At 37.3% G+C, this 23975-nt stretch overlaps 2 protein-coding genes across 7 annotated transcripts in view; both read left to right on the top strand.

Annotated features, from left to right (window-relative positions):
• Positions 1-13967, top strand: part of tp73 (tumor protein p73) — a 30772-nt gene extending 16805 nt beyond the window's left edge. For 3 of the 5 annotated variants that reach the window (XM_035948453.2, XM_035948454.2, XM_035948455.2), the window contains 10 exons: positions 3354-3540; positions 3627-3742; positions 5891-6000; positions 7153-7295; positions 7388-7476; positions 7608-7735; positions 8798-8964; positions 9070-9202; positions 10988-11081; positions 12104-13967. In XM_035948453.2, coding sequence (XP_035804346.1) covers positions 3354-3540; positions 3627-3742; positions 5891-6000; positions 7153-7295; positions 7388-7476; positions 7608-7735; positions 8798-8964; positions 9070-9202; positions 10988-11081; positions 12104-12505 — 1569 coding nt within the window. In that variant the 3' untranslated portion in view covers positions 12506-13967. The remainder of the gene's footprint in view (positions 1-3353; positions 3541-3626; positions 3743-5890; positions 6001-7152; positions 7296-7387; positions 7477-7607; positions 7736-8797; positions 8965-9069; positions 9203-10987; positions 11082-12103) is intronic. The other 2 variants (XM_023270883.3, XM_035948456.2) reach the window with 1 other exon arrangement.
• A 1427-nt stretch (positions 13968-15394) lies between these two features.
• Positions 15395-22674, top strand: rer1 (retention in endoplasmic reticulum sorting receptor 1). 2 transcript variants are annotated; one of them, XM_023270855.3, is made up of 8 exons: positions 15395-15468; positions 16683-16764; positions 17001-17105; positions 17684-17780; positions 18284-18362; positions 20080-20215; positions 20791-20845; positions 22160-22674. In XM_023270855.3, the coding sequence occupies exons 2-8, from the start codon at positions 16684-16686 to the stop codon at positions 22168-22170; spliced, it is 564 nt and encodes a 187-aa protein (XP_023126623.1). In that variant the 5' UTR covers positions 15395-15468; position 16683; the 3' UTR covers positions 22171-22674. The 2 variants fall into 2 exon arrangements, with proteins under 2 accessions (XP_023126623.1, XP_023126621.1); XM_023270853.3 differs by having other exon boundaries at positions 20791-22674.
• The last annotated feature ends 1301 nt before the right edge of the window (positions 22675-23975 follow it).

The raw sequence follows: 23975 nt of genomic DNA on the forward strand, positions 1-23975 counted from the left end.
TAAGCAAATTTACAGTGGGCAAGCTGTTTCTTGTGTATATGGATGACGGCCTGGCAATTATCACCTAGTCTCCAGGAGCCTGTCAGGACCTGCCTCCACTGGTCTACGATGTGGAAGCATGGATGGATGGATGGATGGATGGATAGATGGATGGATGGATGGATGGATCAATAGGACTGCAATTAAAACTGACAACAAAATGTATAGTTGGAGCATCGTGCAGTGTTTTTGGTCACATTGGAATATTTTACAATAAATTTAACAAATTTTGTATTGTATTTTTTTGCAGTAAAACAGAGAAAGATTTCCAGTTTGTACTTTATATTTAAAGAAGATACACTTATTATTGTTTTCTTTACATTCAGTAGATGATGCCCTATAAAGCTCAAAAAGCAAAGTGGATCTTATCTTATCTCATCTTATCTTAGTAGTCTGGTATCACCTAATAATGTCAACGAATTTCACCTAAAAATGGTGAAATCAGCCGGTTGCCCTCAGTTTACAGTCAAGATGTTAACATTTTTTTTTACATTTAGCATTTTAATTTGAAGAATCTAGCTTTCCTCTAGTCCTTCTTCTCTAGTTTCCACTTGTTCTCACAAGTGACAAAGCATTTGCTGGTGGTTTTTCTCTCTCTCTCTCCATCTTTCTTTTCACCTCTTGTGCCATGAAACATCGCCCATCCTGTTCATCAGTCAGCATCTCGTGTCTGTACAGGAAGATACACATCAGATGCTCTAGTTCTGCTGCTAATGCATCACTTCTGACACGAGCACATGGAGCTGAAGTCATGGACTTGTGTGTGAGTGTGCTTCAGGTACACACCAGTCTATAGAGTGGATATGTTGATGCAGCCTTGTGGCATCTGTATCCCGGAAGACTAAAGTCACAAAAAATATTTAGGATTTTTCATGCATGCTCCAAAGTATTAAAATCAACACCTTCTAATACTGCAGCAACACATTTTAGAATAGAAGAGGAATTTCAAACTACTAGTGACCTAGAATAGTTTGTAGCATATCAACAATGTTAACCATGTTAGCCAAGATATAAAACAAAAGAAGTTCTGTTACGTTACCAAAAAGCATTTCACTACTAATGTAAGGCATTATATGAAATACAGAGTCAGTGTTCTCCAATGAAGTTCTTTCTGCCGTGATTCCGTTAGTAAACAACCCCATGGATTAGCTTTGCAGACGCGATAGGTGCGGCACGAAAAGTCCCCAAGTCTGTAAATAAGAAGTCTGTCTGGCTGTTGCATCTCCCAAAAATGATTTATTCACGGTATGGACGGGCTGTTGAGACTTGTTAGGGAAAGTAAGTGGGAAAAGGTAATGTTGTGCACAGGTATTTCCACTGCCCTAAAGGGAGTGCTCGCGGCGTGTGTGTGTGTGTAAGAGAATCTGGAGTGTGTGTGAGGCTTAGTAATGGTGTCACAACAAGTAACCCAGGGAGCTGCTGGAATGACTCTTTCCCAGCCGTCATTGGGCCAAAAGCAAATCAGAGATATTTAAATTTGAAGAGTTAACTTATATAGAAAAATCATAAATAAAGGATTAAATAATATAAAAATATGAGTTTGAATGGGGCCTGTTTAGAGATTAAAGGGAAGAAACACAAGAAATGTGGAAAAGCATGATAATATGAATAATAGCAGTCGTTTTAAAAATTGGTGGAATACCACCTTCCAGAAATGGGAGAAAGCAGATATCCAGTCTGAAACTGACAGACAACAACACAAAGGGACGATTGCAGAAGGATAGTGACCTATCAGATATAGTTAATACCAGGGTTCAAGGTTTTTGAAATACTCGAATGAATGGAGCTCAAACCTTTACTACATAAACAAATTCATTATGTGGTGTTTTATGTGTAAACTTTTATCAAACCAATACTTAAAAATGGTCCTATAAATAGGATTTTGGTGATTTAAGTTGCAGAAAATGTAAGTGGACGGGTTCCAGAGCTGCCATTCCTCATCAGTCTGTCTCTCTTTAAGACTTTTTTTATGTGCAGCATTTCAGATCTTGAGCTGCATGTGCTGTATTTGTGCCACAGGGTGCGCTGTTGCATGTATGTTTGCACCCATTAGAGCATGTCCACACAGGACAGAACAGACTTTCTAGTTTTTTTTCTGGAAAGTCTGATTTCCACGGGAAATATTTTTAAGATTTTGTGACTGTGTTGGGGCATGTTTAGGCTTTTCCATTCCTTGTGACGCCTTTGAATGCATCACTTTTGGCATTTGCACGCACAGATGCATTCGTAAATGCTTGTAAACTGACTGAAGGCTTGGCTTTAACTCACATCAGCATATTTTCATTTAACTCTACTGTTACAAAATGATTCGCTGCATGATTCTCACATCAAACACTTTCACTATTGTCCACTTATAGTTTGTAAGCTGATATACACACCTAGACATAATCATTTTTATCCATTTCATCTGTCCTTTTGAACTTCCACTTTTCCTTTGTCATGTACAGCATCTCATATTACTACTCACAAACCCAGCGTGCTGGATAATAATCACCCATTCTAATAACACAGTAATTACCTTTACAACACAGACTCAAATTTACTGCTGACTGGTTTACAGTCCTCGTGTATTTTCCCCTCCTCATTCACACTCTCCAGTCCTTCATAAGACACAATTTATTCTGTAGTCATGGTTTTATGTGGTAATTACAGTGTCCTGTGGTGTTTTATCATCATACTATCACGGAGCTCTTCATTTGTCCACCTCGTATTCAATTATTTAAAATGTCCTTGCTGATAGACGTGTTAATGGATTAAAATCATATGTTATTCCAGCTTTACCTCCTGAAATATGTATTTTGCCATGATATCAGTGGTAGCGCAGCCTTTGAGATTTAAGCTCAGACGTTTTTTTTTCCCTCCTTAGGTTTAGCCATGAGATTTTACAACACAGTGAGAAAAAAGTTCCTGCTCACAGTTCGTGTGTCTTTAATGCCTTAAATTTCTCAGATGTAGTCGAAAACATTTAAATATGTTGATGTGCATTAATTGATATTTGCTTCATGACTAAAACCACTGCTATTATCATTATTACTATTTTATATGGTAAACCAGGACTTGGAGACTTTCTGGAAAGGAGCAGAAATACATGATCTAAAAACTGGATGTTTGCTTTTAAAAAGAAAAGCTGAATCTGTAGTTGGTGGTGCAAAGTTAACCTCAACAGCATCATTGACCGATGGTGAATGTTTTGAGCTCTTTCATTTCGAACCATTCGCTTTTGCATTTTCTCAAACCCGGAAAACTGCCATTCAAGAGTTGAGATCACTCATTTGAAATCCCTGTGTGTGTGTGTGTGTTCTTTTCTTACCCAGTACTCTCCTTTGCTGAAGAAGCTCTACTGTCAGATTGCCAAAACATGTCCGATCCAGATCAAGCTGTCCTCCTCCCCGCCACATGGCAGCATCATCAGAGCCATGCCCGTCTACAAGAAGGCAGAACACGTCACAGAGGTGGTCAAACGATGCCCCAACCACGAGCTGGGACGAGACTTCAATGATGGTACGATCAACAAGACTGCTTTTTCTAAAGCCTTGACTTATACAATCAGTTGGATCCTCACGTTTCTGTCTTCATTCTCTCCTCAGGCCAAGCTGCCCCGGCCAGCCACCTGATCCGAGTGGAGGGAAACAACCTGAGCCAGTATGTGGACGACCCCGTCACCGGTCGGCAGAGTGTCTTTGTGCCCTACGAGGCTCCACAGGTTGGTGGTTCATCAGCTGCTGAACATCACAGAGACAAACAAAACATTGTATGAGTTACCTCAAAGACTGAAACAATCACTTCAACCCTCTGAGCACCAAGCATGTTCTGCTGCACTGACTGTGGGTTGATTTTTCACTATAATATAAAGTTGTGCATCTCTAAGGAAACAGCAGAACCTTGGCTAGAAATAGAGAGAACCTAAAAATGTGTTTGCGCAGTATGACAAAGTCAGACTGCCATACATTAAATAAAAAAGGGAAAACATGAAATTTTTAACTTTTATGATTACTTATTTTACAAATGAATCGGAAAAACTTGGAGTCAACATATTTGTCAGCATTTGTCCCAGGTGTTACCAGTACTGGAAAATAATAGGGGTTGAACATCCTGTAGATTTTTAACTGTTTACATTTTCAACTTGTTGCCATGCTCGTCTCCTATCTGCTCTGTGTAAACACCACCTGCAGTTCAGCTCAGTTTAGCTGAAAAGTCCCTGATGTGTTCATGTGACTATTGGTTGCAGCTGAGTTAAAAATGACTTCACAGTTGTGCTGGGAAGTGCACTTTTTCTTTTTCTTAATTGATTTTTTTTTATTTGTACAGAATCTGGTACAAGGAAACATTTAATTTTAGTCAGTTTTAAATGAGACATATGATTAAATCTGATGGATGGACAGTTGAAAATTAGAAAGTTATTTCTGATGAATGGCGTCATTTTGGCCTTTAAAAATAAAAAAAGAAAACATGCCTTTCAAATCCAGAGGTTCAGGGGTTTAAACATCAGAAAATTATGGTCTAGAGCAGGAGTGTCAAACTCATATGTGGCCCCTGGACTAAAATGATCGTAAGGGGGCCGGACCAGTAAAATCACAGCATAATAACCTACAAATAACCACAACTCCAAATTTTTTCTTTGTTCTAGTGCAAAAAGGTACATTCTGAAAATGTTCACGTTTAAGGAATTATCTTTTTACACAACATCATGAACAACCTGAAATTTCTGAAAAAAATAAATTCAATTTCAGAAGCATTATGCCTCAGTTTATCATTTCCACATTACAACTTTCAGATCAGAGTGTCTACAAAGGAACACAACATTTAGTCACCTGGAACTGAACCAGAGGATTTCACTGTATGACAAAAATGACAAAAGTCAGACAAAAAAAAGACAAAAAACAACAAAAACAGGACAAAATACTACAAAAACGAGACACAAAACAACAAAAAAAATGGACAAACGACACAAGCCAGACAAAAAAGACACAGAATGACAAAAACGAGACAAAAAACAACAAATAAAGCAAAACACAAAATGACAAAAATAAGACAAAAAACACAAGTGAGACAAAAAGGAAACACAGAATGACAAAAACGAGAAACAAAATGACAAAAACATGAGACAAATGACAAAATTCAGACAAAAAAAGACAAAAAACAACAAAAACAAGACAAAATATTACAAAAACAAGACACAAAAGAGCAATGAGCAATATAGCATTTTACTTTGGCATCATATTAACTTGTCATGGTCTGGAAATTATTTTAAATTTATAGTTTTACAAATTTAAAATCTGCAGTTAATGTCTTGTCTGTAATTATTACACTTTACAAAGTCACCCTCGCCCACGGGCCGCATGTTTGACACCCCTGGTCTAGAGTAAACGTACACAATATCTGAGATATTAACAATTTACTTGAAGTTCATTTCCATTATTGAACCTATACCAATAGAGAAAATGAAGGTCTGGCTGATGTTAAATAAATACAGACATGGAGAGAGTCTTAATCAATAATATTGATGACTGTGAGATGTTGATTGTGTAAATGAACAGACATCTGAATATCTGAAAGATGCTCCCAGTATTTTGCACATTTAACCTGAGACAAGACACACGATTGATCCTTAGAGTTCATTCCAAGCAAAAAGACAGTTTTCAGTGAATTACTTCATAGATTGCACATCTATAAATAAAGATTGCAGGCATGTCTAAACAAGCAGGAGAATGGTCATGTCTGATTGCACCTGAGGAGGGAAATGAAAAGCATAATTGTCTGGCCGCTCATGGAAGAGCACTGCAACACCTCCCTCTGGTGGTGGATTGGTGTTTTGAGAAAGTCCTCCTACATCCCTCGTTTTGTGTTTCAGGTGGGGACCGAGTTCACCACCATCCTCTACAACTTCATGTGCAACAGCAGCTGTGTGGGCGGCATGAACAGAAGACCCATCCTCATCATCATCACTCTGGAAACCAGGGAGTAAGTCAGAACACACGCTTAGATAAGATTGTTTACTGTGCTTGTTTTGACTCTACTGAGACATTATCAGCTCCTTGACACTTGCTTTGTATTAGTTCTTACTTGCAATGTGTTTTGGAAGATAAGGCACACATTTGTACAGAATACAAGACAGAAATGACCAATCACAGCTAAATGGAGCTTAAATACAACTGAGACTGCCTCCATCTTTCAGCCAGCTGCCTTGGCCAGGTGGTTCTCCAGCTGCTCAGTCCATAGTTTTGGCCAAGTCAGTAAAAGCTCCACATTTGACACCTGCTGCATTTACAGTTTTGCAACAGCTGCTGGTATTTGTGGGTTTTCTCCTCTGCTGCCTCTTCACTGCCCTCCCACTGCAGCAAAGTCAGAGGGATTTTCCTTTTCTATCTGCTGACCAGATAACTACATCTGGCCTGAAGGTTCTGGAAAGTGCAGCTTCAAGGAGCTGGAATCTTAGCTGTGGAAACAGCATTTTGACATGGGGCCTTTGTCCTTCCTTCTCCTTAACTTGAGACATTGTTAGCACTTGTATCTTCCCTGCAGTTATTTTGCACCCGGACAGAATGTGAATGATCGCTGTCTTCTGCCACACAACTTGCATAGAGGATCTTCTCTCACAGCGCAGATACACTGGTGCTGCAAGAATACCATAGAGCATTTGCAATAGAAAACATACTGTGAAATATCCAGCCTCTTCATTTCATTGCCAGGGATGCTCCGTTTGAAGATAATCCACCTTTTCCAAGCACTTCAAGATCCCATGTCCAGCTGTCCTCCACTCTATATCCAGGGATCCACTGCTAGCAGAGTATTTTTCTTAAACCCTGCCTTCCTTCCAGGGATTATCTATGATGTCAACACCTTTGAAGAAGCATTCTACTCGCTCACTAGCAAGTCAGGTAGACCATACATGACTGTCATTGTCACTTGGCAACTTTGAACTCCTACACTTCAGAATGGAGAGGTCAAGTTGTCCAGATCTAATGTACAGTTCAACTAAGGCTAAGGTCCATAGCATTCCTAGCCACCTGTTTATCTTTTTTCCACATCTTCCACCACTGAGAGCCTGCATTCATCAGAGCCTTTTAAACGTGTGTTGATTGGTACATTTTCTATCAAAAATTCTCTCTGCAGTGGTCAAGTGTTGGGCAGAAGGTCATTTGAAGGTCGGATATGTGCATGTCCAGGCCGAGACCGCAAAGCCGACGAGGACCACTTCAGGGAACAACAGGCCCTGAATGAGAGTGTGGCCAAAAATGGCAGCGCCAACAAACGCAGTGAGTCGAATTAAACTGAGAGACACCTCCACATTCAATCGCTGTTATACGTCACGGTTGGTTGATTATGATTCTGTTTCTTTTGTTTGCAGACTTTAAACAGAGTCCACCAAATATTCCCAGTCCAAATATTAACATGAGGAAGAGACGGCATGGAGAGGAAGAGATTTACTATATTCCTGTAAGAGCCTTTCACACACTTAAACAAAAATATGTAGAAAATATTTATGCTGACAAACATGTACTGTTTTTAATGGATGGCTGTACCTCCTGACTGCCTTAGGTTACAGTATACGTTGTGTTTTTGTGCAGGTTCGCGGTCGGGAGAACTTTGAGCTGCTGATGAAGATCAAAGACAGCTTGGAGCTGGTGGAGCTGGTGCCACAGCCACTGGTGGAATCCTACAGACAGCAAACACAGCAGCAGCTCCTCCAGAGACCGTGAGTTACCCCAGCATACACACACAAGCACAAACACCCAAATACTTGGCTTCACAGACAAACTGCACTTAAATTGTGACATTATCTGATCAAAGACACATAAGAACTTAACTTACTGAAGGTGCTTTTGCTTCTCTGTGAATCCCACCTGCAAATATACATGGGTCAATATCTGACTGCAGGACTTTTTGTAACATAGTTGACAGGTGTCATAGTTTACATTTTTACTGTTTTCAGGCTTAAAATCAACATGGCCGCCTAGAACCAAACACCACATTGCATTTTTAGAGAAAGATTCTTCTAAATATTATATATACAACTGAGTAAAATTGAAATTGAAAGTTATTTCTAAAGATATTGCAGTAAACCTGTTGACTACTTTATATTAAATAAGTCAGAAAGCCTTGGAGTCTGGCCAGTCTTTTCTTCAGGAGTAAATGACATCATGTGGAGCAGGTCATGTGATCTGGAATTAACACACTTCCTGGAGAGGTGTTTCTGTAATGGGGAACTTAGCGGAAAGTGATTTCTGGGACACAGATACAATTTGTTTTTTCCATATTAATTTTTTATATATTGCCAAAAAAACAAATATCTGTCATGATTACCTCAACTTAATAAAAAACACAATCCAAACTATATCTGAAGAAGCTCATTTTATTATTGTTTAGCTAATTAGAAGGTGGTTGGTATTAAATTCAGACGGTTATTTAGTTGACATTTTAGTGATATCCAGTCATTTTTATTAATAAGGGATTGTTTCAATAATAAATAATTATGGAATTTGTAAAAACATGATCACAATGAACATAAAAACATTAGTTTTTTTACTTTTAATAAAAATGTATGCAAGATATATCCCATGGACTTCAAAAGTCCCTCAATTATAGATTGACCCACATAGTGAGGTTTCTTATTTTGTCTGAGGAGAGTAAAATAAACCTCATGAACACTGAAAAAGAGGAGTCTAGTTCACTTCATCAAACTTTAAAGCATCTTTCAAACTCAGTGACAGACGTGCATTTTCCTCTAATCTCTGCCTTATTTGTTTCTTTCCACTAGGAGCCATATACCGTCCCCGTCCTCTTACTCTCCTCTGTCCAACATGAACAAGCTGCATCCCCAAGGAGGCCTCAGCAAACCACAGTCAGTCAACCAGCTGGTGGGGCAGCAGCCCCAGCAACACCATACTGCCCCCTCCTCCATAGGTCACATGGGTGAGTGTCCATGTAAGTGGCTCAAATCAAACTAGATTTACCCCTGAAGCTCATGTTTCGATTTGTTAAGAAGCTCTATGGTGCAGTTCTACATCCTTACCCCTCTCTTTGTCACAGGGTCAAACATGCTCAACAACAACCACATGCAGGCCAACGGTGACATGAACGGTGGCCACAGCAGTCAGAATATGGTGTCTGCTTCCCACTGCAGCCCACCCCCTCCGTATAACCCTGACCCCAGCCTCGTCAGGTACCTCACCCTCCAATGACACTCCTTTATCCTCCTGTAAAAGGCCAGCAGACAATCAGTTGCACTTGTTGTGGTAAATGTGAACCATAGTGGCATGTCGGTGCCAAAACAGCTCCTTTTGTTTGGCTGTGTTCATTTAAGTTTTACCCAACAGTTCTTTGAAAAAGTTGCCTTTTGCTGCAAAATACTTCTATGTTGACCTGTGTTATACAGAATATTATGGCTGCTTTGTAAAGGCTTGCAATTACATCACAAATCTCTAAGCACCCTGGTGCCATAGTGAAGGTCCATAGGAGAACTGGCAGCATGGAAATAAGTGGCAGAGTGTTTAGTGATGCAGTAGTGTTTTCACTAAGAGTGAAAAGTATGTTTTGGTTTTCTTGAGTCCAAATTTTGGCCATGACGAAATAAAGACTGCACTGTCCCGAGTAGTACAAGATAACAACAAGCAACGTAAAGGCAGCTTCCATTTAACCCTCGTGTCATCCTGAGGGTCAGAATTGACCTGTTTTAAAGTTTGAAAATGTGGAAAAAAAATGTATTTTCACAGTGAAACTTCTGATGTCCACATTTTCAACATTTTTTGGAAATCATGAAACATTTTTTGGTGGACAAAAGAAATGTTAAAAATGTTTCTTAAGAACATTCACAAAAAATTTACCAAAATCCAGCAAAGTTCTTTCGATTTTGGTTGATTTTTATGTGAATGTTCTTAAAGAAAATATTAGAAGTTATACTGATATATGTGGAATCACTTTAGATATTTTTAGGATTTTTGGAAGATTTTTATTCATTTTTTGAAAATATTTACAAGAATTTTCTTGCCAAATTTGGGGGATTTTTTTTTTTAAATAAAACTTCTAAGGGAAACTTTTAAGGAATTACTGGAATTTTCTTCCTGAAGATTTTGCACATTTTCAGAAATTTGGGGATTTTTTTTTTCAGACAAGAAAACAATATTTTTTGTTGCCTGTAAATGTGGACAACAAGAGGGTTAAAAAAAACAGCACATTATTCGTGCATTTGTATTCTGTTTATGCACCCAGCTGCTCATGAGTTGTAGACCTCCACTATGGCGCTATGGCTGTTTGTCATATACTAAAGCCCTGTCTCTGTGTGTACAATCATCTTATGAAATGCACCACAGCAAATCTTCTTCAAAAGAAATGTTTACGTTCTATTTAATTCAACACTTTTTTCTTATTTTTTTATATCTTTTCTAAGATATTGTGCCAATGCAGTCACTGGACTTGCAAATTTCAAATTTTTGATACTGCAGACTTTGTCCATCATTTTGTTTTCTAAACTGTTATGTTCACTAAACCACTAAATTGTATAGCCAGCTTCTTTTTCCAGTTATATTGTATTTTACAAAAAATTAATTTTTCATGTATTTATAATAAAGGTTCTTCACCAAAGCAAGAATGGCCTTATGAATCATTAATATAAATGCATGTTTATGGCTTATTTCCACTGCATCTATGAAGATGTTTAGTTTCTACACACTTAAGGTTAAATCTTTTCCTTAAATCTACAACTCAGCTTTGGAATAAACTATAAACGCTTGACTACATAGTAAGATAATGACACGTGACACATCAGAATGATGCTTCAGTTCTGTCTGAAAATAAAAGCTGACAATAAATATCAAGTTAGGATAATATTTCTTCAACTCAAGCACAGTTGCACTTTTCATCAAGGTTGATGAAGCTGAAGTTTTAATTTTAGTCCGACTTTTGGTTTGGTAGCTGAAGTCTAAGCAGCCCTGCTTTTTTCCCCATACAGTTTTCTCACCAGTCTGGGCTGCCAGAACTTCATCGAGTACTTCACCTCCCAAGGCCTGCAGTCTGTGTACCATCTCCAAACTCTCTCCATGGAGGTAACCACTCTTTTTCTGCACTTACAACAGGGGAGTCAAACACGAGGCCCGTGGGCCAAAAGTGGTCCTCCAGAGGGTCCAATTCGGCCCTCAAAGTGTAAAAATTACAGAGAAGACATTAACTGCAGATTGTAAAATAGTAAAACTATAAATTTAAAATAATTTCTAGACCATGACAAGTTGTTTTGATCATAAAATAAAATACTAGATTGTTCGTTGTTCGTTTGTCATTTTGTCTTGTTTTTTTGTCTTTGTCTGACTTTTGTCATTTGTCTCATATTTTAGTTGTTTTGTTTCTCATTTTTATCGTTTTGTGTTTCCTATTTGTCTCACTTGTGTTTTTTGTCTTATTTTTGTCATTTTGTGTTTTGCTTTATTCGTTGCTGTGTTTCTTGTTTTTGTTGCTTTGTGTTTTTTTCTCTTGTTTTTGTCGTCCATCCCTTTTTTTGTTGCTTTGTAACTTATTGGCAAATTTTTGTCTCTTTTTTTTTGTTTTGTGTCATTTGTCTCATTTTTGTCATTTTGTTTCTCATTTTTCTAATATTCTGTCTTGGTTTTGTTGTTTCATAAAGTACTATATAGATAGCTGTGACTAAATGTATTTCTTTGTAGACACTCTCTGATCTGGAAGTTGTAATGTGGAAATGATAAACTGAGGCTGAATGTTGTTGAAATGTCACTTATTTTTCTTGAGAAATTTCAGGTTATTCATGATGATTTGTAAAAGATAATTCCTTAAATGTGAACATTTTCAGAATGTACACTTTTGCACGAAAACAAGGGAAAACATTAGGGTTTGTGGTTATTTATAGGTTATTAATGCTGTGATTTCACTGGTCCCTGGTCAATATTTTTAAAAGCATATGGTCAAATTAGAGAACATTTTATAGAAAGTCTTATTTATTCAGTCTTATTAAAGATACCTTTCAGAGATTTTGTATCTACACATCAGGATGTACACTCATTGTATTATTTTTCTGTTACATTTTTACCCTCCTATAACATCTGTTTGCCTTCACCAGGATTTAGGTGCACTAAAGATACCGGAACAATCCCGCCTCATCATCTGGCGAGGTCTGCAGGACCTGAAACAAGGCGCTCAGCTCCAGCTGCCCGCCTCTGCTCATCACCACGACTACCACGGCCAGCAGCTTCTCCGCTCCAGCAGCAACATGGCGGCCTCTGCCATGGCGGCCATCGGAGCTGCAGGCGGAGAACTGCAACGCCAGCGCGTCATGGAGGCCGTGCACTTTCGTGTCCGCCACACTATCACTATCCCCAACAGGTCTGGCGTTGTCGGGGCGTCAGGGATGGCGACAGCTGCCGATGAGTGGTCTGACTTTGGTTTCGACATGCCAGACTGCAAAGTGTCACGTAGCAAGCACTCCATCAAGGAGGAATTCATGGAAAGTGATGTTCACTGAAACCGAAACGGATCCTGGAACTGCTGTCCTCATATTCTTGTCAGCATCAGCCAATTACAGAGTAAAACCACGTGGATAGGGTCTTTAAATGTGCTTTTCGGTGGTAATGTTTTATTCCACTCAGTGCTTTTGCAGAGAATCAATTTGCATTTTAAATAGGGGTCATTTTCCATGTGTTGACACACTTTCCTGTGCTGTCCGTATTTTGTGCTTGAGCCAGATTGAACAGGAGATGACACAAAAATGGGACTGTGACAGTAGCATCGTCATGGCAATGCTTAACACCTGTGGTCTGGACTGTACTTTTTGATACGTGCAGAGAAATGTTGTTTGTGTGCGCTGTGCACTAATACGTGACACATTTTTCTTTTACAGCATTCATTTACATAAAGATGTAAAAACAGACGTATCATCACCAGCAGCTTGCAGGTTTCACTTTTGTGTTTGGATACTAAAAAAAGAGTTCTCAGCTGACTTATTTATTTTTGTTTCAGTTTTCTTAAACTTGTACAAATGTATATACTGTATCTTTTAAATGTTTTAAAATAGATGTGGTTCAAAATTAGCAATTAGAATCAAAATGATGTATCATCTGGTTTAACAAAATGCATAGAACTGAATAGTGAATCAGACTCGGTAGGTATGGGAACACAGTCACGTAGTTTATAATGGCTATAATATTTGTGATGACCTTTAGTTTGCATTGTAAAGAATTGTTTCATGTGCTTTGGCATTAACAGTGTAAACAACAAGAATTTTCAAAAATTAGGAATTGCTTCTACTTTTCATGTCGTAAGAAGTAATGGTGTTCATGTTTGTAGAGTAACAAACTACAAAACAGTTGAAAAACTAAATGTCACAAACAGTATTATATCTCCAAAGCAGGGATTTAATTAGATTTGTAAATAATAAATTAAGAACTATCCCTGTTTATCTAAACACGAGAAAAGACAGTAGTATTTTTGTCCTCTGTGTATTTTGAAAAACCTTGCAGGGCAAGGGCCTCATAGATTGATTATAGCTGACTGTGTACAATATCTTCATAGCACTTGTTTGTAGATATTAAATAGCAACATTCCATTTTTACGTCTAGCTTGCCATCCAACATGATAAATCGTGGTGCAATTTCTTGTCAGGTTTGTTTGTAGTAAGTACTTGACTTTGTACCATGAGAAAAATCTGACATGTTTTCTAAGACCCTCTTACCCACCAACCAGTCATAGAGAAAGAGCACTTTAATGCTTTAATAGTGAAATCATTTAGGATTATCAGTATTATACATTATCACAATGTAAATAGAAATTGTGCTTTAATATTCTGTAAGATTTTTTGTTATCGGTTTTGTAAAAATTATTAAGATGTGCACCTATGTATTGCTGTTCATCAGTGGTATGTTAATTAGTTCATATGGTTGTTAAGTTCCGTGTTTTTGTTAAAATCATGGATTAAATGGATTAAAGTGCTCGCTTTGCTTGTGTCTGTCATTATCAAAATAGAGAAATGGTTTTCCATTTAGTGGTCAGAGTTGCATTTGAATTCACATTTAAGTGAATTATCAAAGGTCATTCCAAGACTGGAGGACATTGGGCTTCAAAACTTTTGAAAAACAAACCTTCTCTTTTACAGTTTCCTGCTACACATTCATCAATAATAGGTAATAAACTATCAAAGCCTTGATTGGCTCAGCTTACACATCAATGGTAGCATTTTTATCTCGTGGTTTATGTGTTGTTTGCTAACCCTACTCTAATCACAGTAACAGGGTTGCTAATCCATGCTAATGTGATCTTTTTCTCAGCTTCTAGTAGAAGCTACATATTTAGCTGCTGTTACTGCTGACCAAGAGGACAAACTGACTGATGGAAAACAGTCCAAAGAATTAGTCTGATCCTGATAATATGAAGTAGAGAGAGACATTCAATCAAGGCTGACAATGGGATGAAAAGATGGAAAATAGAAGAGAGGACATAGCTTTGGTCTACACATTCTTTAGAAAAACTGATGATGTTGAAGACAAAAACAAGACACAGAGCAACAAAAACAAGACAAAAATGACACAAACGAGACAAATCGACAAAATCGAGATACAAAACAACAGACAAGACATAAAATTACGAAAGTGAGACATAAAACAACAAAAATGAGACAAAATGAAAAAACGAGACACAAAATGACAAGAATGAGACACAAAATGAGAAAAATGAGACACAAAATGACAAAAACAAGACACAAAATGACAAAAACAAGACACAAAACAACAAAAAAAGACATAAAATGACAAAAACATAACACAAAATGACAAAAATGAGACAAAAGGACAAAAATGAGACACAAAACGACAAAAACATCAACAGGCTATGTTGTGGGGCACACGTTACATGCATGGTAATTTTTATTTAAAATATTATGTTGATTAAAAAAATCCCACGATTATAAGAGAGATGTTCAATTTAATTTTAACTGTTTTATTTGAGATTCAGTTTGGTCATCAAGGGAGTGGGACAAGAGAAGAATGGCATTTTAGGAGGAACTCTAGACTTATTTGGTATTTCAGAAAAACATTGTCTAACATTCTTTTCTCCTAGTTTTTTTTTTTTAAGATTTGGTCTCAGAACAAATAAACTTGCACAACTACATGTTTTAGTATTTTGTACATGGATTATTTTAAATTTGATGGGCGAGACGCAAAATGTCGTCCAATTCCGGAATGACTCATAAACCACCGTATAATTTAATATGTATTGGGATGTATGTTGCATCTATTATCTGAGTGGGGCTGAACTGTTGTAATGTGTCAGTGCTGCACATGGACTGCGGTAGAGAAATGTTCGGGGCTCGACTAACCTGCCTGCTGCGTGTTCGAATCCACACGGAAGTACTGACGTGTACACAGCAGTTTTCACGAGAGGTGGCTAGTTTAGCTAGCTAGATAGAACCGGGTAGTGACACAGCCGCGGCGTCAGGTAAGAAACGGCTGTCATTAAGTATTTTCACCGTAATCTCAACCACAGCCGAGAGACACACACAGGGTATTAATTTACGGAACAATTCAGCAAACGATTGCGTTACACAGTGAATACGGACACGGTTACTAGATAATAGTTAAATTTCTTACTGTGCTAGCTTGCTAGCTGTGGAGTAGTTGGCAACGTAGAACCGTATCACCGGAAGTGAGTTGTCAGCTCGTCAGAGTCGTACACGGTATTTGTAGTTCAAATGTGCCCCCATAGACAATGCTAGAAACTCGAAGACGCAGGCGACTGAACTACTATTTCTTTTGTAGGGGGTTAATGTAGGATAAAGTGGAGTTGTGGGAAATGTAGTTACACAAATTCATTTGAGCGCCGGTAGGCGTTAACTGAAGCTTTGCTGAAACTACATGACCCATACAAGCAGCAATTTGGGCCAAAGGGTAATGTACTTTTGGATAGCTAGTTAGCTATTTCCATGGCTAATTTGGAAGCTAACGCTATGAATTTAAAATAAAATCACTGACTAAACGCTAGTAACAGTTATCGAAGTGTTTCTTTGGATCGTAAACATGTCATAGTTTTTCAGCGAACCTATTTTTTAAAAGTATGACGTTTTAGATGCCTTCCTGAATGCCTAAGCCTTTTAGCTAGTTACGTAGCTAATGTTAGGCTAGCCACCAACACGTACAAGTGTACGCGCTGCTGCCCTTTTAAGCTAACATCACGTAAAAATGAATCATTAAACGTCTAGTAATCCCTATAGCAGCCCGACACGGTTGGTAATTAACTATCTAAAACATGACCTTAAGCTACAGTGGATTTAGCTTGGCACCCAGCTAACAATATCTAGAAGGTTCATGATCCTCCTCATAGGCTTTGGATTTCTGAGTAAAAATGGACTCATGTGGGACCTATGGTTGGACTTAAGTCACAAAAATAGCAATCAGATATGTTAATGTCAAGAAAAGCACTGCTATACTCTCTTAGCAAGGCCGTAAACCCTTTTACAGTTATCTAACTATACTGATATCATTTTTGTAGCTGATGGATACAGATATTTCCAAACAATCTGGATTAGCACCACCACAGCTGAAAGAGTACATACACAGACCAAAGCTAGTTTTTATTTGTTGCTGCTCCAAATAACTGGTGCTTATACTAGTAATTGCATTTCTTTCTTTCTTTTGTCTTATCTTCACCGGCAGAATGTCAGAAGGGGACAGTGTTGGGGAGTCAATCCATGGGAAACCATCTGTAGTTGCTGCCTTTTTCACAGGGATCGGACAGGTAATGTGTTTATTACACGGTTCACACACATATCATTTATGTAATTTGGGATTAAAACTAATTTCTTAATGTCATTTTTATTTTCACCCTAGTGGAAGTAATGTTAAACACGAATTGAAAGTGAAACAAACTCGGTGTGCTTCAGAATCTCTGCAATGTTTGTCTAAGATTGTGTCTCACTTGTTATATTTTCTGCCACAGATTGTGATGTTTGTTTTATGTGATTTTTGTAACAGGTCTATCAGTCATGGCTAGACAAGTCAACACCGTTCTATGCAGTGCGATGGGCAGCCACTCTACTACTTACTGCTGTCTACATGATCAGAGTGTACATACTACAGGTAACTGTTTTCTGCTGTTTATTTTTCAGATTTATGATATCATTTGCTCAGGGAAGTCAGTAAATATAAGTAACATTAGTTTTATATTGCTGAAATAATCCATTTGTCCTGTAATAAATGCTACATTTGTGAAATTTTAAATGCCTACTTTTTAAAAACAGAGTTGGAGATGTTTGTCACCTTTACTGATTAGTAGTTGGTGCTGTTGCGCTGGATTGTATTATTTTGGATCAATGTTTATGGATTTTGCTGATTTTCATCCAAGGTGAAAGAGTGCCTTGGGGGGGGAAACACTCCAAGAGAACAATGACTGTACATCTTTGTTTTCGTTGTTGTTGTTTTGAAGGGGGTGATGCTCCTTGCTTGAGGTGGTCAGATAACTCGTTTCTTATGTGACTCTTCTGTCATTTGTGTCATATCTGTTGTTCTTAAATGTGTCTAATCACCCGATCTGAAGCTATAAACGTGTTTCTGCTCATTGCTCTATGCGCTTTTTACTAACAAGGGAGCACTGTCATATCAATTGGCTCTCCAGAAACCATTTTTAATGTGGTGATTTTTTCTTTGCTGCCTTTCAGGGTTGGTATATAGTAACATATGCTTTGGGAATCTACCATCTCAACCTGTTCATTGCTTTTCTATCGCCAAAAGTGGATCCCTCACTGCTTGATGAAGGCAAGTTGAACAATTTTTTTTTTTTGTAATGTGACCATGTTGTGTACTTCAGTTATCTGCCTTCCTGTTCATTTAGGCTTTGACTAGTTGCAGTTATATTTATATATTGCTGAAAATGCTTTCTTATACATAACACAGGTGCATATTGAGGTATTTAGTATAAAAAAGCTTTCTGATTATAGCAATTTATCAAAATTGTAGAACACTATTGTACATTCATATACTGAGGATGGAGTTTAAATTCCCGTGCTTTGTTTAAATTGTGTAACTCAACATTGAGATGGATGCATCCGAACAAGTCACAGAATAGAGCACAACATCAGGCCTGAACTCCCATGAGAATGACATGTTATCGTGTTTCAGTGGAACTAACTGATTAGCAGTTTATTCCAAAACATTTCATGAAGTAGGTCTTCATCCATGTGACTCAAATCTGTTTTTGCTTTAAGTTGTTACTTAATGTGAAAGCCACTGCATCACTCTGTAACCTTCCTCCCCTGCAGATGAGGGCCCATCCCTTCCAACCAAGCAGAACGAGGAGTTCCGCCCTTTCATCAGGAGGTTGCCTGAATTCAAATTCTGGTGAGAGTCTAGCTCGTGGTCTTGCCATCTCTCACCATCATTCACAGAGTAATTGCAAATTCTGTTCTTTGGAAGGACCTTTGTGGCTCAAGTCATGCAGAGCTCATTTGGAAAAGAAAGTAGCATTTCAGTGTAAACTAAAGATGTTGGGTCATCCAAAGGTCTTGTCACAAATTTCAAAAATACAATAAATATAAAAACTTTTTATGACACTTTTTGTAAGCATGGCTTGGCAACCTTTCACAGCAGTAGACAACTATCCTCAAGCAGTTACATAAAAGTCATATTCATGATGCTCCTAAGTTATCATCAGTGCTTTAGTCCTGAGGTTTACTGTTTATATAGTTGAAATAAGGCCTTGTCTGTCACGTATTTATGAAAGTTCTGTGTCGTCTTGTACTAAACTGGAAGAGGAAAGTAGTTTTTGACTATTCATAGAGCTACCTGATGTATGAAAAGATAATCTGTGGTTCCTCTTTCTTTTATTGCTGCACTTTCAAAGCCTTTTTTGTTTTGTTTTTTTAACTTGAAAGCATAAATGAGCAGGTTGTTTTTAAAATGATGAGATAACTAGAATAGCACCAAATTGTTCCTGTAGTCAGTAGCTGTCTGGAGATCTGCTGAGTTAATCAAATATATGAAAATGGATTTAATTAGAACACAATAATATATTATGGGAAGCCAGAGCTCTTTGGATCCTCATTTTATTCTCCCTACATTGATCCCAAAATTAAATATCCTTTAGTGTGTAGACATAGGCTGTAAACAGTTAAAAAAAAAAAAAAGAAAGTAGTATTTATGGTTACTTTCCTTTACAACTGCATCGGTACTCCCAGGTAGGTATGCATACCGATTATCAAGATATTCTGCAGGTAGTTTCTCATAAGCGTTCAGCCCACATTAGATCCATTATTGAGGAAGACGTCAACCTGTTTCCTCCCTGTGAACTAAATTCCTGATAAACCCTTAGAGTTAGACTGAATTACATTAAGAAATTACCAGATAAAATGTCTCTCTTTGTTTGTCTAATATATTGATGTGTGTGGATGCTTTCTATTTCTGCCTCTGTATATGGCAAGCCTTTTAAACTTTAATAGTTTTCAAATCAATATCTGTTCCATTTATATTTTAGATATCTAAATTTTCAATTTAAATAACAGTTAATTCAATAAATACCAGTATAAGCTATCTAGAGTAAGGTGAGACATTAAAACAACATCCCATGTCTCATTTCACCATTTTATCATTTAGTAGACATCTTTAATTTTGTACTTTTAAAATATATAATCTTTTTGGATATCACAAACTAAATTATTACTACTGGAAATTCAATTGTAGTTCGGAAACTGGAGTTTTGACTCATCAAGGCTGCAGTGGGGACGTCTAGAATTAGAATTTTGACTAGTCCTTTAACAATAGCAGCAAAAACATAATTCAAACTTAAAAACAATTTAGTTGATATCTTCACTTGTAATTCTCACTGGTCTGAATGTATTTCTAAGGGGGCCGTACAGTAGATCCATTGTTGTTGCTTAAAGGTTTTTCTTTGTGACTCTGAATCGAAGTTTCAGATTGTCATTGTGCTGCTGAATTGCACAGTCCTGTATGTGACATGTTCAGTTAAATATTAGTCGAGAATGTTGATGAATTCTGCCTTCTCACTGTCACAAATGTAGTTCCACCGTTTTAACTGAGGTCATGTTCCTTTTCTTGTCAGGCACTCAGCAACAAAAGGCATCGTCATCGCCATGATTTGCACATTTTTTGAAGCCTTCAACGTGCCAGTGTTCTGGCCCATACTTGTAATGTACTTCATCATGCTCTTTTGCATCACCATGAAGCGGCAGATTAAGGTAAAAATATATATTAACAGATATATGCTGGCACTGCTGCATTACATAGAATTGTATTGTGCATTTCCCATTGTCATTAATGCACATTGCACATTTCTCTTAATCACTATTGCACATATCCCTGTCTACATTACACATAATTACCCCATACATATCCCTTTAACACTGCTACACATATCCCATTATCACTATTGCTCATGATCCTTTACAACTATTACATTACATTATTAAGCCCTGACATGTGCACCATCACTGACTTTGGCCTCTTCAAAGCCCGGCTCAAAACATATCTTTTCAGACTGGCTTTTAATACTCAGTAATGCGGGGACATTTTGTTTTATTTTATCTTATTTTATTTTGATTTTATTTGTTGACATGTGTTCTATTGTTGCTTTCTTTTAATTTGCTTTTATTCTAATTTTATTGTTTGATTTTAACTGGAAAGCACTTTGGTCACCTTTGAGTGTTGTAAAGTGCTCTATAAATAAATCTTGATTGATTGATTGATTGATTAAGTTGTTGCAAATTCCTTTTGCTAATTGCTGATTCTCCTCTTTTTTCTTCTTCTTCTCCAGCATATGGTCAAGTACAGATACCTACCCTTCACACACGGGAAGAGGACATACAAAGGCAAGGAAGACACAGGGAAAACTTTTGCTAGTTAAAAACTCCCACTTACCCTTCCTATCTTTCTCATCTAAGATTTATCGGTCACAGCTAGTGGGGGAGTGACGAGGGTTAGAGATTTATTTTCTTTTTTGTAAAGCTGGACAGTCACATGGAAACATAACATGAAAAAAACAAGTTTTGATCCAGGGTTCACAGTGTTGGATGAGGATACAAGTAGCACAGATCAAATTAGGCTGGGGATATTGCCTTCGTCTATTAAGGATTTTTTTTTTTTTTTGATGATTGGTTCTGCAATTATTCAGTGGTAGTTGAGACTCAGTGCTGCCTTTTGCCTTTTTAACCTGATTGGGTAAGTATAAAGTCACCAAGAAGGAACCTCACTCAGAGAAATTTGCAGTAAAATGTGTGATTTTTTTTTCTTTCAATAATGGTGATTCCATACATTTCTGTCTCCCAAGTCTGCCAACCTTTGATTAATATTTCGTTCCTACTTATTTGTAACAAGTTCTATATTGAAAGTCAGTAGAATGTGAATAGATGAAAGTTGAAATCTGATGGAAACGCAGCTGATTTCAAGTTGAATCATTTGTAGTAAAATGTGCTGCTGCTCTGACTTAGTGTCCCAGTCTGCTCTAGATGGACACTTGGGAGGAGTTGGTCACATTTCACTTGAATATGCATTCTTAACGGGCCGCAAAAAACACCTATGAATGAATCTCTTTAAATAATTGCGCTCAACACAAATGATTTTTGATTTGTTTGCCTTGAACTGGCTACTAATGGAATCCTGATTCTCTTAAGCCACCCACTGGATAACTGAATGCATAATTCAAGGAGAGTGTCACTAATCCCAACTAATTTAGTCTCCTTTAGCCTGTAGTCTGCGGCTTCCCCTAAAATTGCCTCTTTCTCTTGTTGCGCCTTTGTAGGATTTAACAAACGGGATACTGTGTTGCTGGCCACCTCAAATTTTTAACACCATTTTAGAGGGGCGCTATTTCAATGTTAATGAAGTTGCTTTAGCTCAGAATTTTTTTTTTTGCGCCATTATGTTGAGAATTAGTCAAAACATACTGTGTCTTTTAAAGAGCACAGCCAGTATTCAAGTCCACTTCATAACATGGCAAATTTGAGATGACCATCGAGCAGAGTTTACTCCAATGACCTTTTGTCTTGAACTATCAGAGGTCTGTTTGCTTTGTGTAGACTAGCTGTTGTAGTCCTTTATAATCTGTGTTTACTTTAAAAGAAAAACAAAAAAGTCATGGTAAATATAGTCATTCCAAGCAAACTGTTGTTCTCTTTCTTTTGCAGAGGAAACATAAGAAAACAGAGATTGAGAGCTTTTATTATAACAAATGGATGAAGTGGGTGGCGATCACACATTCTTTTCTATGAACCTGTTCATTTTGTTTTCTATCAGAATGCTGGGAATCTGTCATTACTAAACTTTGATCAGCACTGTAGTAAGGGATCAAAACATTTTCCTGTAAAGTTTGTGTTTCAAAGGGTTGTCTGGATTTGTGTGTATAGATATTTTAAAGTATAATTTTTTTTTGAGATGATTTTTATTTTAGTTTCTTTTTTGTTTGTTTGTTTTCATCCAGCCACCATACTGTTTCCAAGTGTTAAAAATCTGTTTCAGTTGAAATTGATGAAAGCAAAACTGGTTAATTGGTTTCTAGATCTGAAGAATTAAATGTTTTTCATGGAATGCATGTTATTTTCTTGTGCTACAGTTATAAACAGAAACTTGATTTTAATAACTTAAGTGTAATTTTTTCACTCCAAATGCTATTAAAGAGGCTGTGTCCCTTCGAACAGTGCAACGGTGTCTGCTTCATATTTTGTACCAGAGTTTACTTATGTTTACCCTCAAATCCATTTCTCTACAGTTCATAATTGTGTTTTTTTTTCACACTCAACAGGCCACATTCTAGCAATTACTTTGCCGTCCTAATCGCTAACTGACAATTTTCTAGTTTCGGGCAAACAAGGGAATATTTTAACTTTAATTATACTTGAAAAACTTGGGTGCTTTTGGAGACTTTGCTAAAAGACGGAACATTGCACACCCTTCTATCACAGCCAGCATCAAAGTTTTCAGTAATTTGTGCCACATTATATTGGTCTACTGGACCACCTGGTGTCCCCAAGTCCATCAGTGAGCCTTAGTGGGCACGTGATCCTGATGTCGGTTCCCTTTTGCCATGAACCACTGCTTACTGGGAACACACCATCTCCTACTGGGAATCTGACCATCACAGTTTGGCCCTTATTGCTCGGATACTTAGACCAGAGATGTGAAACTCATTCTAGTTCAGGTTCCACATTCAGCCCAATTAGATCTTAGGTGGGCCGGACCAGTAAAATCACAGCATAGTAACCTATAAATAACCACAACTCCTAATTTCCCCTTGTTTTAGTGCAAAAATGTAAGTTCTGAAGATGTTCACATTTAATGAACTATCTTTGTACAAAACATCATGAACAACCTGAAATTTCTGAAGAAAAATATGTGAAATTTCAACAATATTGTGCCTCAGTTTATGATGTACACATTACAACTTCTAGATAATAGAGTGTCTACAAATTAACAAAACATTTAGTCACAGATACCTGGAACTGAATGATATAGTGTTCTACTTTTTGATGAAAATGACAAAAGTCAGACAAAAAAAGGCAAAATATTACAAAAATGAGAGAAAATGGCTAAATGAGACAAATGACACAAAACAACACAAAAAGACACAAAATTAGACAAAAAAATTTCAAAGCAAAAAATGGACAACATAAGCGAGACAAACGACACACAAAACAGCGAATAAAACAACACAAAATGACAAAAATAAGACAAAAAAGTGAGACAACAAGAAAACACAAAATGACAAAACAAAAAAAACACAAAAATCAGACAAAAAAATTATAAAAATGACAAAACAACAAAAAACAATGAACAATCTAGTATTTTTATGATCAAAACAACTTGTCATGGTCCAGAAATTATTTTAAATTTATAGTTTTCCGAATTTACAATCTGCAGTTAATGTCTTCTCTGTAATTTTTACACTTTACAAAGTTGTCCTGTGGGCCGGATTGGACCCTCTGGAGGGCCAGTTTTGGCCCACAG

Source organism: Amphiprion ocellaris, chromosome 8 (assembly GCF_022539595.1).
Source record: "Amphiprion ocellaris isolate individual 3 ecotype Okinawa chromosome 8, ASM2253959v1, whole genome shotgun sequence".
Classification (NCBI taxonomy): Eukaryota; Metazoa; Chordata; class Actinopteri; family Pomacentridae; genus Amphiprion; species Amphiprion ocellaris.

What these genes read in the sequence shown, in the direction of transcription:
- rer1 (XM_023270853.3), top strand. Translation starts at nt 16,684, where the DNA reads ATGTCAGAAGGGGACAGTGTTGGGGAGTCAATCCATGGGAAACCATCT. An exon ending in TCAGAGTGTACATACTACAG is followed by an intron (nt 17,106 to 17,683) that starts GTAACTGTTTTC and finishes GCTGCCTTTCAG; the next exon opens with GGTTGGTATATAGTAACATA. An exon ending in TTGCCTGAATTCAAATTCTG is followed by an intron (nt 18,363 to 20,079) that starts GTGAGAGTCTAG and finishes TTTTCTTGTCAG; the next exon opens with GCACTCAGCAACAAAAGGCA.